We start from the raw sequence: 14,167 nt of genomic DNA on the forward strand, positions 1-14,167 counted from the left end.
ATATTCTCAAACCTACTTATTTGAATAAGTAAGTTTTTTTCAAAAATGAAAATAATAATAATAATAGTAACTCTATCTTTCTCTTTCATCTCTTTCTGTAATCGTCGTCTCAAAAAATTCAACACTATTTTCAAACTTTGACTGACGATATCTCATCCGTTAGTCGCCAAAATTTTAAACCGAGCCCCGTTTCGGAAAGCTCTCGACAAAGGCTATCCATTGATACCCATTTTGTAAGGTTTTCTCGCGACCCTGTTCGAACCGGTCGACTGTGACTCGTTTGATTTTTCTCTTCGCCGTCGATTTCATGTTCTTTAGAGTTTGGACAACTGATTCTGTAGTTGTACTCGAAATTTGAATTATTTGAGTAAAAATTCAAATTTTAGGGTTTCGAATTTTGGGTATTTGATTCATTTGAATTCCAACAATTAATAAATGTTATATTGTTGATTGTAGGTGTTATATCTGAGCTGATTAGAGGTATTAATAAAATTTCAGAAATTATTTGAGCATAATTTAGAAAACTCATATTTATTTAATTGAGTGATCGAATTTTAGTGTTTAATAATTAGATATGTAGAGGCTATAAAAATTGTCGTATATTAATTTCAGAAATATTAAAGCCTAAATTATGGATTTCTGAAATTTTTGCTAAATTGATGAATATTGAAAAAATAAATGGAAGTTGATGTGAAATGAATTACTTGCCACATGATCAAATTCTTCGGAAAATCCTTAGGAAATTCCAGTGGTAAATTAAGTATCAGTTGAGGTACGCATGAACTGTTTCATTATAACATCTATAATGATGTGGGACGTTAAGTATTTTGCAATGAGTTGTGTCGTGCCTTATATGTTTTTGTGAATAATGTGATTGCATTCACGCATTTTTGAGTTTATATGCTTATGCTGATAAATAATTCCTATTTTTATCTTTTGTAAATAATAAAATAAAAATATTTTAATTTGAAAGGAATATTTGGGATATTTGTCGACTAGTCATATTAACTATCCATGCATAACACTTCGAGTCTTGACTCCGTTGATTGCTATTATTATTGATTTGTTGAGATGTTGAGTCATTGATGGAGCAAGTGATAGGATTAGATTACTCCTGACATCTCATTGATGGAGTGAGTAATAGGATTAGCATACTTCTGATGACTGCATGAGGATTGATCGGGTCGCTACCGGACCAATAGCGGACTTACACAGCGGACGTTGTCTCTGATAGCGGACGCTACTTCAGCACAATTCTCGGATACATATGCATTATTCATCTATAAATGATCTCTCCTTAGTTTGTTCGTTATATTCAAAACCTACAGAATTATTTGTCTCGTATTTCTTTCTTTCTTACACTTCTTCAGTCCAAAATTATTCTGTCAGTTTGTTTAAATTTTCTCTCTATCCGAAATTTTTTCTTCTAAATGGCTACTATCGATGTTTTTTTATATTTTGGTGGTAATGTTATTATCAAGAATGGATCGGTCGAATATACTATGGCTTTTTTAAAAAATAATATAAAAAAATTATAAAAATATTACAAATTCAAAAGTTTCACAAAGCATAACAATCTGGATAACACTGTCACACATTCTGAGACTCACCTACAGCATTTTCCGGGTTTTTATTAATTTATATATAAATTTATACTTTATTATAAAATTTTAAAAAAAAATAGAATATGTTGCGGTCTTGCCACGGATTCTACTCTTGATTATATTCAAGGATGTGTGCAAACACATTTGTGGTCACATTTGTGCTACATATAATTTTGGAGGGATTGACAATAATTATAATAGCGTTCTAAATCATAATAATTTCAAATACTAATAATAATATTCTGATAATAAATATATTATTTAATATTTTTAATACTTTTATCATTAAGTTAATATATATCATCGTAGTTAAAAGTTAGTTTTAGTAATTAATTTTTGTTAGAATCTTAGGTAATACTACTATAAATATATAACAATACTAATATATTTGTAATAATAGTAATATACTGTTATTTTTGATAAATGTGTGAGATAAATATGAATATCAAATCTCGTATACGAAAGCATGGCGAAGTTTGAAACGTGCAGTGAAAATTGCTTATGGTACATGGGAGAGCTCGGTGCAACTACTTCCAATATATATATGTGTCATGTCCAAATATAATCAGGGAATAATTGTGGAGTGGAAGCATCTCAGATAAAACACCGAAGCGATGAAGATATTGAACTATGTTTTCTGGGCATTCAAGCCATGTGTAGATAAGTTTCGGCACTGTCGTAAAATTATTAGTGTCGATGGTACATATTTATACACAAAATACAACCATAAAATTTTGATCGTGTCAATCTGGATACGAACAATCAGGTTCTACACCTAGCATTCGCCATTATGGATGAAGAAACATATGATTCCTAGAAATGGTTCTTGGAGAATCTTGGCCGACATGTTTGAAGTGCAAATAGTGCGGGTCTAATTTCTGACATACATGATGGAATTTGTGTGAGCAGCTGATCAGGATCTATCCTATTTTCGACCTCCTCATGGTATGCATCATTTTTGTTTGAGACACGTCTGCTCAAATTTTAATTTTAAATTCAAAGATGTGCATTTGAAATATTTATGCTTGTAGGCAGACACACAACACAAATTTGTAAGTTTGAAGCAACAATGGAGGCGAAAAAGAACAAGAACATTTTGGAACACAGATATTTGGCTGGAATCTCAAAAGAGAAATGGATTATAGCCCATGATGGTGGTTGGCATCATAGGGTGATGACAACCAAAATGTCAGAATGTTTAAACAATGTGTTAAAGGGAGCTCGTAGACTTCCTATATCTGCTATAATACACTTGACATTTTTGAGATTCGTACAGTACTTCATTGAACATGTGACAACAGGTAGTCATATGATTCAGGAAAATCAGCTATGGCCAGATTATGCATGTCTGAATAATGAGGAATGGGAGAAAATCTAGTGAACATCGTGTTTCCAAATATAATGTACGAAAGAAAGCTGCTTCGATTGCGACTGGAGGAAGGCCGAGTCGTGGCAAACATTTCCAGTGGTGAAATTATCAACCAGCGATTTTTCATGTGGTAAATGGACAATTTTTGGTATCTCATGTTCTCATGCTATTTGCACTATTAAATGGTACTCGTTAGATCCCACAACACTTTTGCAGCTGTGGTACAACATGTCTAAGTACCTAGCAATGTATAAGGGAAGATTTCAACTTCTTGCATATGAACGATACTATGATCCACCCACCTTTGATTTACACCACAACCCGGTTAGACGTGAAAGAAGAAGAGCTGGTGGGATAGAACCGACAAAAAAAATTAACTTCTTATCAATGAATATGTATTTTATATTGATGTTGGTTAACAGTTATTTATAATGAATATTCGTGCTAAATATTATATTTTAGTTGTTTATATACAAGTATTTTATTTAAATTTTTAAAAATAAAATCAATATTTTATATAATTCAAATATATATAATGATACATATGAAATTTTAGTGCAATATATAATTTAATTTATACAATGATACAGATAGCTTCTCGTTCCAATCAGAAAAATCTCAATTATAAAATTTCAATCAGAAGAATCATCATCAAAATTACAATGATACAGATGGCTTCTAGTTCCAAACTCAGGTGGATTAGGTTTTCTTGTTCCTCTATGCAATCTAATATCTTGATTAATAACATTTTGCAAATCTGAATAACCTGGAAAACTGACAGGTGAAATAACATTTCTCTTGGGTCGTATATCATGAACAAGTTGTTGCAGACCAACATTAATAAGATCTATAAAACTTTGGACATTTGACCAAATTGGATTTTGATAATCATGGTCATCAAACGAATGTTGGGCAGCACCTGATGGATCAAATGTCTCTGTATTACCAAAAAACCTGATGGTCCATATGGCTTTGTATTACCCAAAAATCTGATGGACCAGATGACCCTCTATTACCCATGAGCCTGTATTATCAAAAAACAGGGACCAGATTGCCATGAATTACCGAAAATACCTGATGGATCAAATGACCCTACATTGTGAAAAAAAAAAACCTGATTGACCAAATGAGCATGTTTTACCGAAAAACCTGATGGATTAGATGGCCATGTATTGCCCAAAAAACCTGATGGACCATATGTGCCTATGTTACCAAAAAAACCTGATGGACCATATGACCTTATATTACCAAAAAAATCTGATGACCCAAATGGTCTTGTAGTTTCATATCTAAAAAATGGGTAGTATAATATTAAACTCAGCTGATGGACTAATAGTGGTAAACCGACTTGATGGCCTAACCATATCACTCCCCCACCCTAATGATGAATGATGCAAATAAGGAGAAGGCGTACTGAAATTTTGTGGATGTTATGTTGTTCGGCAAACATATGGTATGGATATGACAGAAAACCATGTCCATTCACGGCAGGAGATATAAAACAGACAGTTATTCGCTCATACCATTGAAAATAATTGTCATCATTTTACCTCGATCTCCTATGTCGTTCTCCTTGGAAAACATATCTCAACTGTCTATTCAATATAAGAATTGCATTTTGACGATATTCTTTCCAATATGTGTTGCGATGACCAATTCTCGTGAACAAGAACATACACTAGAATATATTGTTGTATTTTGAATTGTCTCATCACCTGATTGGGACGATGTATATCCACGATTTCAAATCAAATGAGAGGGAAAAAACATCTTCATGTTTTGTTGTCACATGAATCAATAATTTTCTTTACATCTATATCATTTTTTCTTGAAAATGATCTAGTTAAAATGAAAAAAAAATTAATTTAAACTTCATATAATTATTAAAAAATTTAAATAATCCAAAAATACCTCATTATTATTTATACGATCAATACAGTCCCTTATAATTTCTTACAACATGAGTCGGTGAAATTGTGTAACTAAACACATCTTTCCACCTATAGTTTAACAAATATGATTACATATTAAAAAATTTATAAATAGTTATAGATTTTATTAGGATAAAAAGTTTTAGATATTACCGTGCACTATATGGTTCAATTGGAAAAATATCATCGGGTTGACTTGGAGACACAACAGTTGTTAACCCATCTCGGTCGGGGTTAACCAATTTAATCTTGCTTTATGCCCATATCTAATAATAATAACACTTAAAAGTCATATGTTGTATTAAATAATGAAAATACATATTTTATACCTACAGAATATATAAATGTCCAAATATTGTAGATTTTCTTATTTGTGTTGCATTGCACATCTCGCGGAATATAAATGTTAAAACCGCACTTCCCTAACTATAAGATTATACACGAACAATGTCATGCAGCAATTGCAAACACATGAGTCTAGCCGACCTCCTTGATAATTCGGGAACAATATTCCTCCAACAATTATCAATGCTACACAACATGTGTATTTCACGACATCTATTTTTGAACTATTACCATAAATTAAGGTAGAAATGCAGTGATCGTGTAGTGCAGTCAAAGACAAATGACCACCTTTAAAATACTATGGTGACGCAAATCCAACAAGTCAAGACATATATGTTGCCATTAACCAACTGTAAGTGAAATATTTATTACAGTCATTGGGTTACCATCAATTGTTAGACCACAAATTATCGAAACATCTTGTAACGTGATAGTTGATTCACCACATCTAAAATAAAAATGTGTATGTCTCGCGTCGTCATTGTTCAACAAGAACAGTAATCAAATGATTGTCAAACACTCGAAAGCTACATTGTAAAACCCATAAAATCTCATATGATTTAAGTATGCAAGGACACGATTGTGTAAATAATTTCTAATATATAACATCCAAATCAGATTTTCTAATAGCTTAACTCTTACAATAGCATCAACAGTTTTAGAAGAAATTGTTGATGACATATGCGTTGTTTGTAACTAGAGAAAACACTGAGATCTTCTGGACCTCGATTTTCTGTCATTTTGAAATAAGTTATATAAAATAGTAAGTTAGTACAAATTATTCTGATAAAAAATTAAATAATACATATAAAAATAAAACTTAAAGTTATTAAGCATAAATTAAAAAATAATATAATACTTGATATATGTAGACAATAAAAAAATGCAATCTTCATTTTTCAAATACACACATAATTGTTCTTGTATGGACAAATACATGTTTTTTTTTCGTTTGATTATTTTACTCTTCATATGATGACTTTATTTATAATAAAGAATTGATCAATTTTCGGGTGAAATTATTGAACCTACAGCGTTCACTTACGCCTACAACAGACTGCAGATGCTAAAAAAGATGCAGCGCAATGCAGTGGCAGCAGACGCTGCAGGTGTCCGCCACACCCACACTATTTTTGAAATTAATTTTTTTAAAAAATTAGCAAATAAAAACCCCTGCGTGAGATCAACGTCAGATGATGGTCACCAGATGGCCGAGTCCATTTCAAATCGATCACATGTCTTTCGAGCATGATCATCCGACCGGCCGAGTACAAGAGTTCCGAGCTAAAAATAGCCAAGCTAAGTATGAATCAGTTCGGCAGTAGGCGAAGTCCTAGCCATATAAGATCTCTTGAATGAATATTTGATGATAAGGAAAGAATCCCGGAAGAACATAGAAATATTATTCGAATATGTGAGATAAAGCAAAAATCCACGCAATCTAGTATTTTTGTGAGACTTACCCAGCAAGGATTCTTGTCATCTTAGAATTCTTGTCATACTGGGACTCTTACCATATCAGAGTTCTTTCCATACAAGATATTTAGTTTCAATTCTATAAATACTAGGTATGTGTTATGAGTTTTTTTTTTTTGGAGGGTGGGGGGTGGCTACATTTCAGATATCCTGACGTCGGGGAATACATTGGGAAGAGAGTTCTGGAAGAGTATCTTGCTTGGTTCGAGAATGCTTCTTTGTTACATCAATATGCCGATCCCATCAAGTGCAAAGTTTTCGTTAATAATCTAGGAGTATCGGCTCAGTTTTTGTTCAATACGATCGAGTTCGGCAGCATCCGCACTTTCCAGGACTTTAATCGGACGTTCTCTCATTGCTTTGTAAGCATTAAAGGCAGCCCTTAACCACTTTGAGCTTGTATAGCATGAAACAATTGGAACAAGAAATCTTGCAGGCACACACTCACAGATTCAATGTTAAGGCGATGGAATTTTCCTCTGCCACCCCTAATTTACATGTGAATACTTTTATTCAAGGTTTACAACCAGGGGATCTTTTCGACTCACTGGTAAAAAAGGCTCTCACAAATTTCGAAGGACTCTTGGAAAAGATGAAAATACATCAACGTGTAAGAAGCACAAACATCACGGATTGAAAGCCCAAGTCCATGCCTCAACCTCAAAAAGAAGTTCAGCCAGGGAGGCCAGGCCTTGAACACAATCCACTCGGGCCAATCCGAGTGAACTGCTCAATCAATTTGCCACTTATATCCCTTTGAATATGGACAAGTTTAGAGCCATGTAAATTCGTAAGCAAAGGCTTCTTATTGGGACTTCAGGAATTCTTCTTTCTTGCTTGCCCATAAGGCCTCGGCCTCTTGCCTATGGCTCGAAAATTCTCTCCAGAGCCAAGTTCTCATTAAACAGTCAGACGCTCTTTGGCTCGGCCTGCTCAGCTCTCGCATTGGCCTTTGCCTCTGCCGCCTAGGCTCTTTTCCAAACTGCTTTGAGCTCGGACCCCAAAACAAATCTCTCCTCGGCTGACTGGCTCTCCAGGTTCCAAAGCAGTTCCATCATCTACCCATGTCGGGCCAGACTTCCTTCAGTTCTTTCATTTTGGAGTGGACCAAGGCTTGGGATTTGGCAACCTGAAGCGAGTTCAGATAAATTTCGGAAAGTAAAGAAGCATGTTAAAGTCTTACCTGAAGAAGATCGAGAGCCATCTTCTCATCCACTTCCCGATCGGTGACTGTTTGCACGGCTAACAAGTCCACCTAGGGGAGCGTGTAGAAGGTAGCTCAGCCTAAGTCATCCTGAATTAGAGAGACTACGAAGGCTAAAAGGAATCGGTGGTCAAGAACGGGGATTTGTGCTGGAGAATCCTCCAGGTCAACATAGGGCTTTTGTAGTGCCTCGATCCCTCGAAACAGAACCTTCGCCCTCACCTGAAGGGCTCTTAGACACAGAGACTACGATCTTTGGCCTCGGAGCCATTTGAGATGGTGTCTTCCTCTTCCAAGAGAATTTCTCGAGGCCATATTGGGAGAAGCCTGTTCGGAAGCCTCCTCCTCGCTTTTCTTCTGCTTGCATAGCTTCATCATTTCATCTTTGGTCATCATGTCGTCTGAACAGGAAAAATAAATCATGATTCAGGTCAGTAAAAATAAATAATAATAATAAATATGTGATGAGGGAAAAGCCCTGACCCTACCTAAATCTCCAACTATTGGAACCATTTTTCGGCAGAAAACGAACCGATACAATAAATTGTCCTGAACCAATGTAGTAGTTTGGAAGCATTTAGATGACATGATGGCCAAGAAGTTTGAGAGCCTGGGCTCGGGGGTAAGGGGATGAGGAGATCGAGAGGTGATTTCATTAGCCCAACCAATGTCACAGACTCAGGGCTAGGACTCGGGAGCTTGAACATAGAAGAATCGGTTGGGCCATCCTTTATGGGAGGTCGGGTTGTCGACCAAAAACTTGTGTTCAATCTTAGGGCTGATGCAAAATTTACCCAGACCCATTTTCTTAATAAAAACAAACATAAGGAAAAGGCCTACTAAGATCTGCAGAGCGAAGAACTTAAAAATAACTCCTAAGGATAAAAGGGTGGCATAGGAGTTCGGGAGTAGTTGATTTAAAGAAATGCACAGTACTTGCATGACTCTTGGATAGTGAGGGGAATGGGGAATCGGAGGCCCATATCCACCTGGTCAGTATAGAAAGTGTGATAACCAAGAGCGGGAGTATGGGCTCGATCCTCTGCCTCGAGCATGGCTAGGTCATAACCAACATGCATGTTTGAGCCCTCCCTAATTACGTCACCTCTACCAAGGTTGAGGTAGGATCCGACTATCTCATACCACTTTAGCCCCTCTCTTCTCTTAAGGCGTTGCTCTATGGCCTTAACGGTCATCGACTTATGTCTATGAGCTCTATCCTCATCAAAATCCTCAGAGACCGAGGAATTGGCTTTCGAATCGGCTATGTCTACCCTTTCAACCAAGACATCCATACCTTGTATTTGGTGGGCATCTATTTTCTCGGTCACCTCCTCAACTATCGTATGATCAGGGCTTGACATTCTAAAGTTGGCTAAGAGAATACTTACTGGTCAAATAGTGATTCGAGTGGGATTTTTTGGTGGGGACATATAGCAAATTTTGCAGAGTAACGATGCGAAAGTGAATAAAGTGCGAATAAAGAAGAAAAAAAACAAGCACTATTTATAGGGGAAACAAATTATCACAGCCACATGGTCAAAAGTTATGTGACAGTCTCGATGCAGCCAGATAGCCAAGTAGTTGCCTCGATAAGTGCAACGATCAGAAAATATGGATCGTCCGTGCTAAATAGGATGGTTGAAACAAATTGGTTACGTGTTGAACTCATGTTCGGTCACTTGTACGGACTGGAAGAGATCCACGAAAGCACAAAAAATCACACACACATATCCAAGTGCTTCGTGAAGCATTCTGATCGGGATCCTCTCCCGCGCAATTTCGACTGATCGGATGAGGTCTTAACAAACATAGAATCTAAATGTTCTAAACTTCATACTTCTTTTAGACCAAAAAATAATGGTGCCATTCATATCCCCATGATTTCCAACCCGACCCGGATCTATTTTGGCCCAAGCCCATCACTGAGTGGACTCAACGTCGGATGATGGGCCCCAAATGGCCGAGTCCATTTCAAATCGATCACATATCTTCCGAGCATAATCATTCGACTGGACGAGTACAAGAGTTCCGAGCTAAAAATAGCCAAGATAAGTATGAATCAGTTCGGTAGTAGGCGGAGTTCTAGCCATATAAGAACTCTCGAACGAATATTTGATGATAAAGAGAGAATCCCAAAAGAATGGGGATATGTTACCCATCATGGATTTCTGCAATCTTAGAATTCTTGTCATACTAGAACTCTTACTATATGAGTGTTCTTTTCATATAAGGTACCTAGTTTTAACTCTATAAATACCAATTACGTGTTACGATTTAGGGGGATGGCTTTACACAAGCACTACTATATTTCGCACGCTTAAGCTTGCTATCCAGACTTGCTTAAAATTGGAGGGGTTGCGCCCTCTAACGTTCGTTAGCATGTGCAAACTTTAGATCGAACCTCGACGATATTCCGGTTTGCCTCAGGCTATTCCACACCAGCATCTTCAAGATCCGATTTTACTCTCCAGACCAAACTCTGTGTATGTGAATTTCTTTGCACCATCAAACTTTAAAGGAGGAAAACTTCTTCTTCTTCCACTAATTTAGTTGAAAATTCATCGTGTAAGTTCCAAAATAGTTTTTCCAAAAATCATATAGCACACATCATGTGCGCTCGATCATTAGTAAGAGATAATACACATCAAACTTATTTACACATATTTTATTTGCAAATATTTTTGTTTTTGAAGTGTTTAAAGTGCATGTATGTTTTTTTTTTTTAAAAAAAAATGCATGGATGTAAAACAGTACTAATTTAATAAATGGGATTTTATTTATTTTTATTTTCACCACGGTGATATATGCCGTTATCCCGTTTAATTTAATGAAATAGAGAAGAATGAAATTAGTATTTTAGTTTTTTAATGAAATAAAGAAGAATGAAATTAGTATTTTAGTTTTTTTTATTATAAAAATATTAAATTAACATGGCGGCCAAATCCGTGCATGCAATTTCTGAATTTCTTGGAAAACGATGGGTCAATTTTGGCAAGCATTTGATGACACGAAATCTACCATCGAGCGAAACAAGTCAAGCCGCCGAACAAGAACTGTTTGCTTAGAGAGTGGAAGTAGGCAGAGATAGAGAGAGAGAGAGTAAACATTAATATTGTGAATTTCGAGCAACATAATCGGCACAAAAACAGGTAATAATCACGCCTACTCAAGTTGTCGATGGATCTGTGATGTTGTTTCTGATGATTCATTGATAGGTTTTCTCTGAAATCAGTAGAAATTTGGTGTTTCTTCCTTTTTGGTACTTGATTAAATGATATATTATATCTTCCTGTTAAGAGTAAGTCAACGGGTTTTCTATAGTTTTTGAATAAGATGTGATCATTCATCTGTGATTCTTTAGATTGCTATGAATTTCGTAGGACGGATTATGGAAATGAATGTGCGTCATCCTTGTTCTTTCAGTTAATTGTGGGAGAAAATTGATAGTGAAAGTTGTTCTACAAAGATATTATGACTGTGAGAGCTTTTTCTTGAGGACTTTGCATATAGATAACAATTCTTTGAGTAATTCATTCAATTGTTGATGTTGGTGCAGTTGTATATTGTTCAATACTTCAAAAAATTAAAGAATTAAATGATTATCGAATCGAAGTAAGATGATGTGTATGAGAATGGGAACCATGGAGTATACTTCTTGGGGGACTCTTAATCCATGCTCCACTTGTAATAAACTAAAATCATGTGCATCAGTTAAAGTCACAAGAAACTAGCTGCGTGTAAGCTCGCCGTGAAGGATGTCGAATAAAGAACTCGGCTCTCTTATATAAGAGTTGTTGGACTATCATATCATATCGAGGCTGGATTATATGTTCTACTTTAGTGTTGTGTTACTAAATACACATGCCTGCTGTTTGATTAACATGAATATGGCCTGTAGCAATCGTCTTCTTTTTTTACCTTTCAGGTAAGATAAAAGATGAGTTCATTAGATGTTGCCAGAGCAGAGCTTGCTCTTGCTATCATTTATCTGAACAAGGCTGAAGCCAGGGATAAGATATGCAGGGCCATACAATATGGTTCGAAATTCTTGAGTAATGGAGAGCCTGGAACGGCTCAAGATGTTGACAAATCAACTAGCTCAGCTCGAAAAGTTTTTCGTTTATTTAAGGTCAGCGGTTCAAGTATTTTCTACGAGGAAAGTGTAGTTTTCATTCCAGAGAGATATTTTGTTCTAACGTTACAGATGAGCGATGTTTTGGTCTTATATCTTAGTTGCATGCACAATCTTGACAGAGTTTCTATGTCCCTTTGTATTTTACAGTTTATCAATTGTCTCCATCCTCTCATCAGTCCAAGCGCTCCCGAGACTCCACTTCCTCTGATTTTGTTGGGAAAGGTATTGAATCCATGATAATGATTCCATTTGATCTTCTTATGGGCGCTATTACCATTTTAGTTGGTGCAAAATGCAGTCGACAAATGCGCTTTTGTCCACTTTCTTGTTTTTGGATCAAATTTCATGGTTGGGTAGGACAGGAATGTATAAGGTAAGCCTCAAAACTTCTCTAATTCAGCCCTTATTGGTAAAAATTTGTTGTTGGGGTGAGCAAGTGTTTTCTTGATGCAGAACAAAGAACGTCTAGAACTAATTGGAAGGATATCTCTCTTCTCTTGGTTAGGCGCTTCTGTCTGCACCATTTTGGTTGAGGTATATTGCCAACCTTCCACTTCAATTTTGTAGCCGGAGCATGAAGTTTTTGTTTGATTCCTGTTTAAGTTTAGTTGTAGAGAGGAATAAAACAAAAATAACATAAGATTTGTATAGTAAAACCATCAGGCAGTAATATCCACTATCAACTGACAAATGACCAAAGGGATAAAACTCTTACTATGCATGCTTTCTCCATTTTGGATGCAACCAGCACTTTCTCATGGGTGAAAAAATGGCTTAAACGTAAATATGGTAAATAAATTTACTATAAATAAATCAAAATAAAATCATATTATGAATTAATGTAGGTATCATTAAATGTGATTAAATTTTATTGGCTTTGATTTCAATCGATCCTGAAAAGGCATACAAATCAACTAACATGTTTTGTGTGCTTACATTTATTGCTTCAGATTGGTGAGCTTGGTAGGCTTTCAGCATCAATTAAGAAGTTGGAGAAGGAACTGAAGAATACTGATAAATACAAGGTTTGTTGTATGGATTTGACATCACATAATTTGGTTATCTAAACCTTGAATTTGTCTTGTTAATACATTCTTTTGCCATCCTCTTTGATTGTTTCATTACAGAATGAAAACTATCAGAGTAAGATGAAAAAATCCAACGGCAGATCGATAGCTCTTGTAAAAGCGACCATGGACTTGGTGGTTGCAGTTGGCTTGCTTCAATTAGTACCCAAGAAAGTCACTCCTCGGGTAACTGGTGTCTTTGGATTTGCAAGCTCTCTCATCTCCTGCTACCAGGTATTTCTTTTTTCATGTTGCGTTTTTTTTATATTCTTCTATAGTTTGGAATGATAGACTAGTTGTTTAAGATGATGAATCGACGTATTTTGATTATGCAATGCTGTTTCCTTGTTCTGTGCAGTTGCTTCCTTCACCACAGAAGGCAAAAACAACCTGAAGAAGGAACTTTATTTTGTCATCATATCGCTCAGTCATGAATCCGTGCATGATGCTGGACCGTCGGTTGTGGTTCGTCACCTTGTTTAATGTCAACTGTTGTCGTAGCTCGTTTCAGTAAAAAAAACACCCTATTGATAATATATTTGCAGCTTCCTAAGGTGATCAGGTGAACCAAACAAAATGACTGCTACTTTCACTATATTGATGAGCAACATCTTGCAGATTTACAAGGCATTATGTTCTTGGGTATTTTCATGCTCCATATCTGTATGGAGACTTAAAGTTAAATATTTTGACTATTGCTGAATAGGAAATATTCAGTGCGAACGAAAGATCCAGAAGGAGAGAGATATACAATTCTAAATATACAAGGAGAAAATATATGGAAAGTCAATTTCAGATTTATATTTTCTCTTCCGCTTAAAATCTAACTTAAATGGTTTTCCAAAAAAAAAAATCTAAATTAAATGGTATAAATGATTGCCAGTTTCACTCCCATAACTTTTAAACATCTATAATGTATCAACGATGCTGTGGGATCCGCTCCTTTTCATGAATTTTAACTTTTAAGAAATATTAGAATGGGTTGACGGATACAAGGGATACAGATCCTCTGCAGTAGGAAGAAAACAGTCTT

At 35.6% G+C, this 14,167-nt stretch overlaps 1 protein-coding gene across 2 annotated transcripts; it reads left to right on the forward strand.

Moving 5' to 3' along the window:
* Positions 1-10,903: 10,903 nt before the first annotated feature.
* On the forward strand, positions 10,904-13,829 carry LOC140985694 (peroxisomal membrane protein 11C-like). 2 transcript variants are annotated; one of them, XM_073453578.1, is made up of 8 exons: positions 10,904-11,191; positions 11,858-12,061; positions 12,215-12,289; positions 12,366-12,440; positions 12,521-12,601; positions 13,018-13,092; positions 13,195-13,368; positions 13,493-13,829. In XM_073453578.1, the coding sequence occupies exons 2-8, from the start codon at positions 11,870-11,872 to the stop codon at positions 13,526-13,528; spliced, it is 708 nt and encodes a 235-aa protein (XP_073309679.1). In that variant the 5' UTR covers positions 10,904-11,191; positions 11,858-11,869; the 3' UTR covers positions 13,529-13,829. The 2 variants fall into 2 exon arrangements, with proteins under 2 accessions (XP_073309679.1, XP_073309678.1); XM_073453577.1 differs by having other exon boundaries at positions 10,907-11,081.
* Positions 13,830-14,167: the final 338 nt, after the last annotated feature.

This window comes from Primulina huaijiensis, chromosome 10 (genome assembly GCF_012295235.1).
Source record: "Primulina huaijiensis isolate GDHJ02 chromosome 10, ASM1229523v2, whole genome shotgun sequence".
NCBI lineage: Eukaryota > Viridiplantae > Streptophyta > Magnoliopsida > Lamiales > Gesneriaceae > Primulina > Primulina huaijiensis.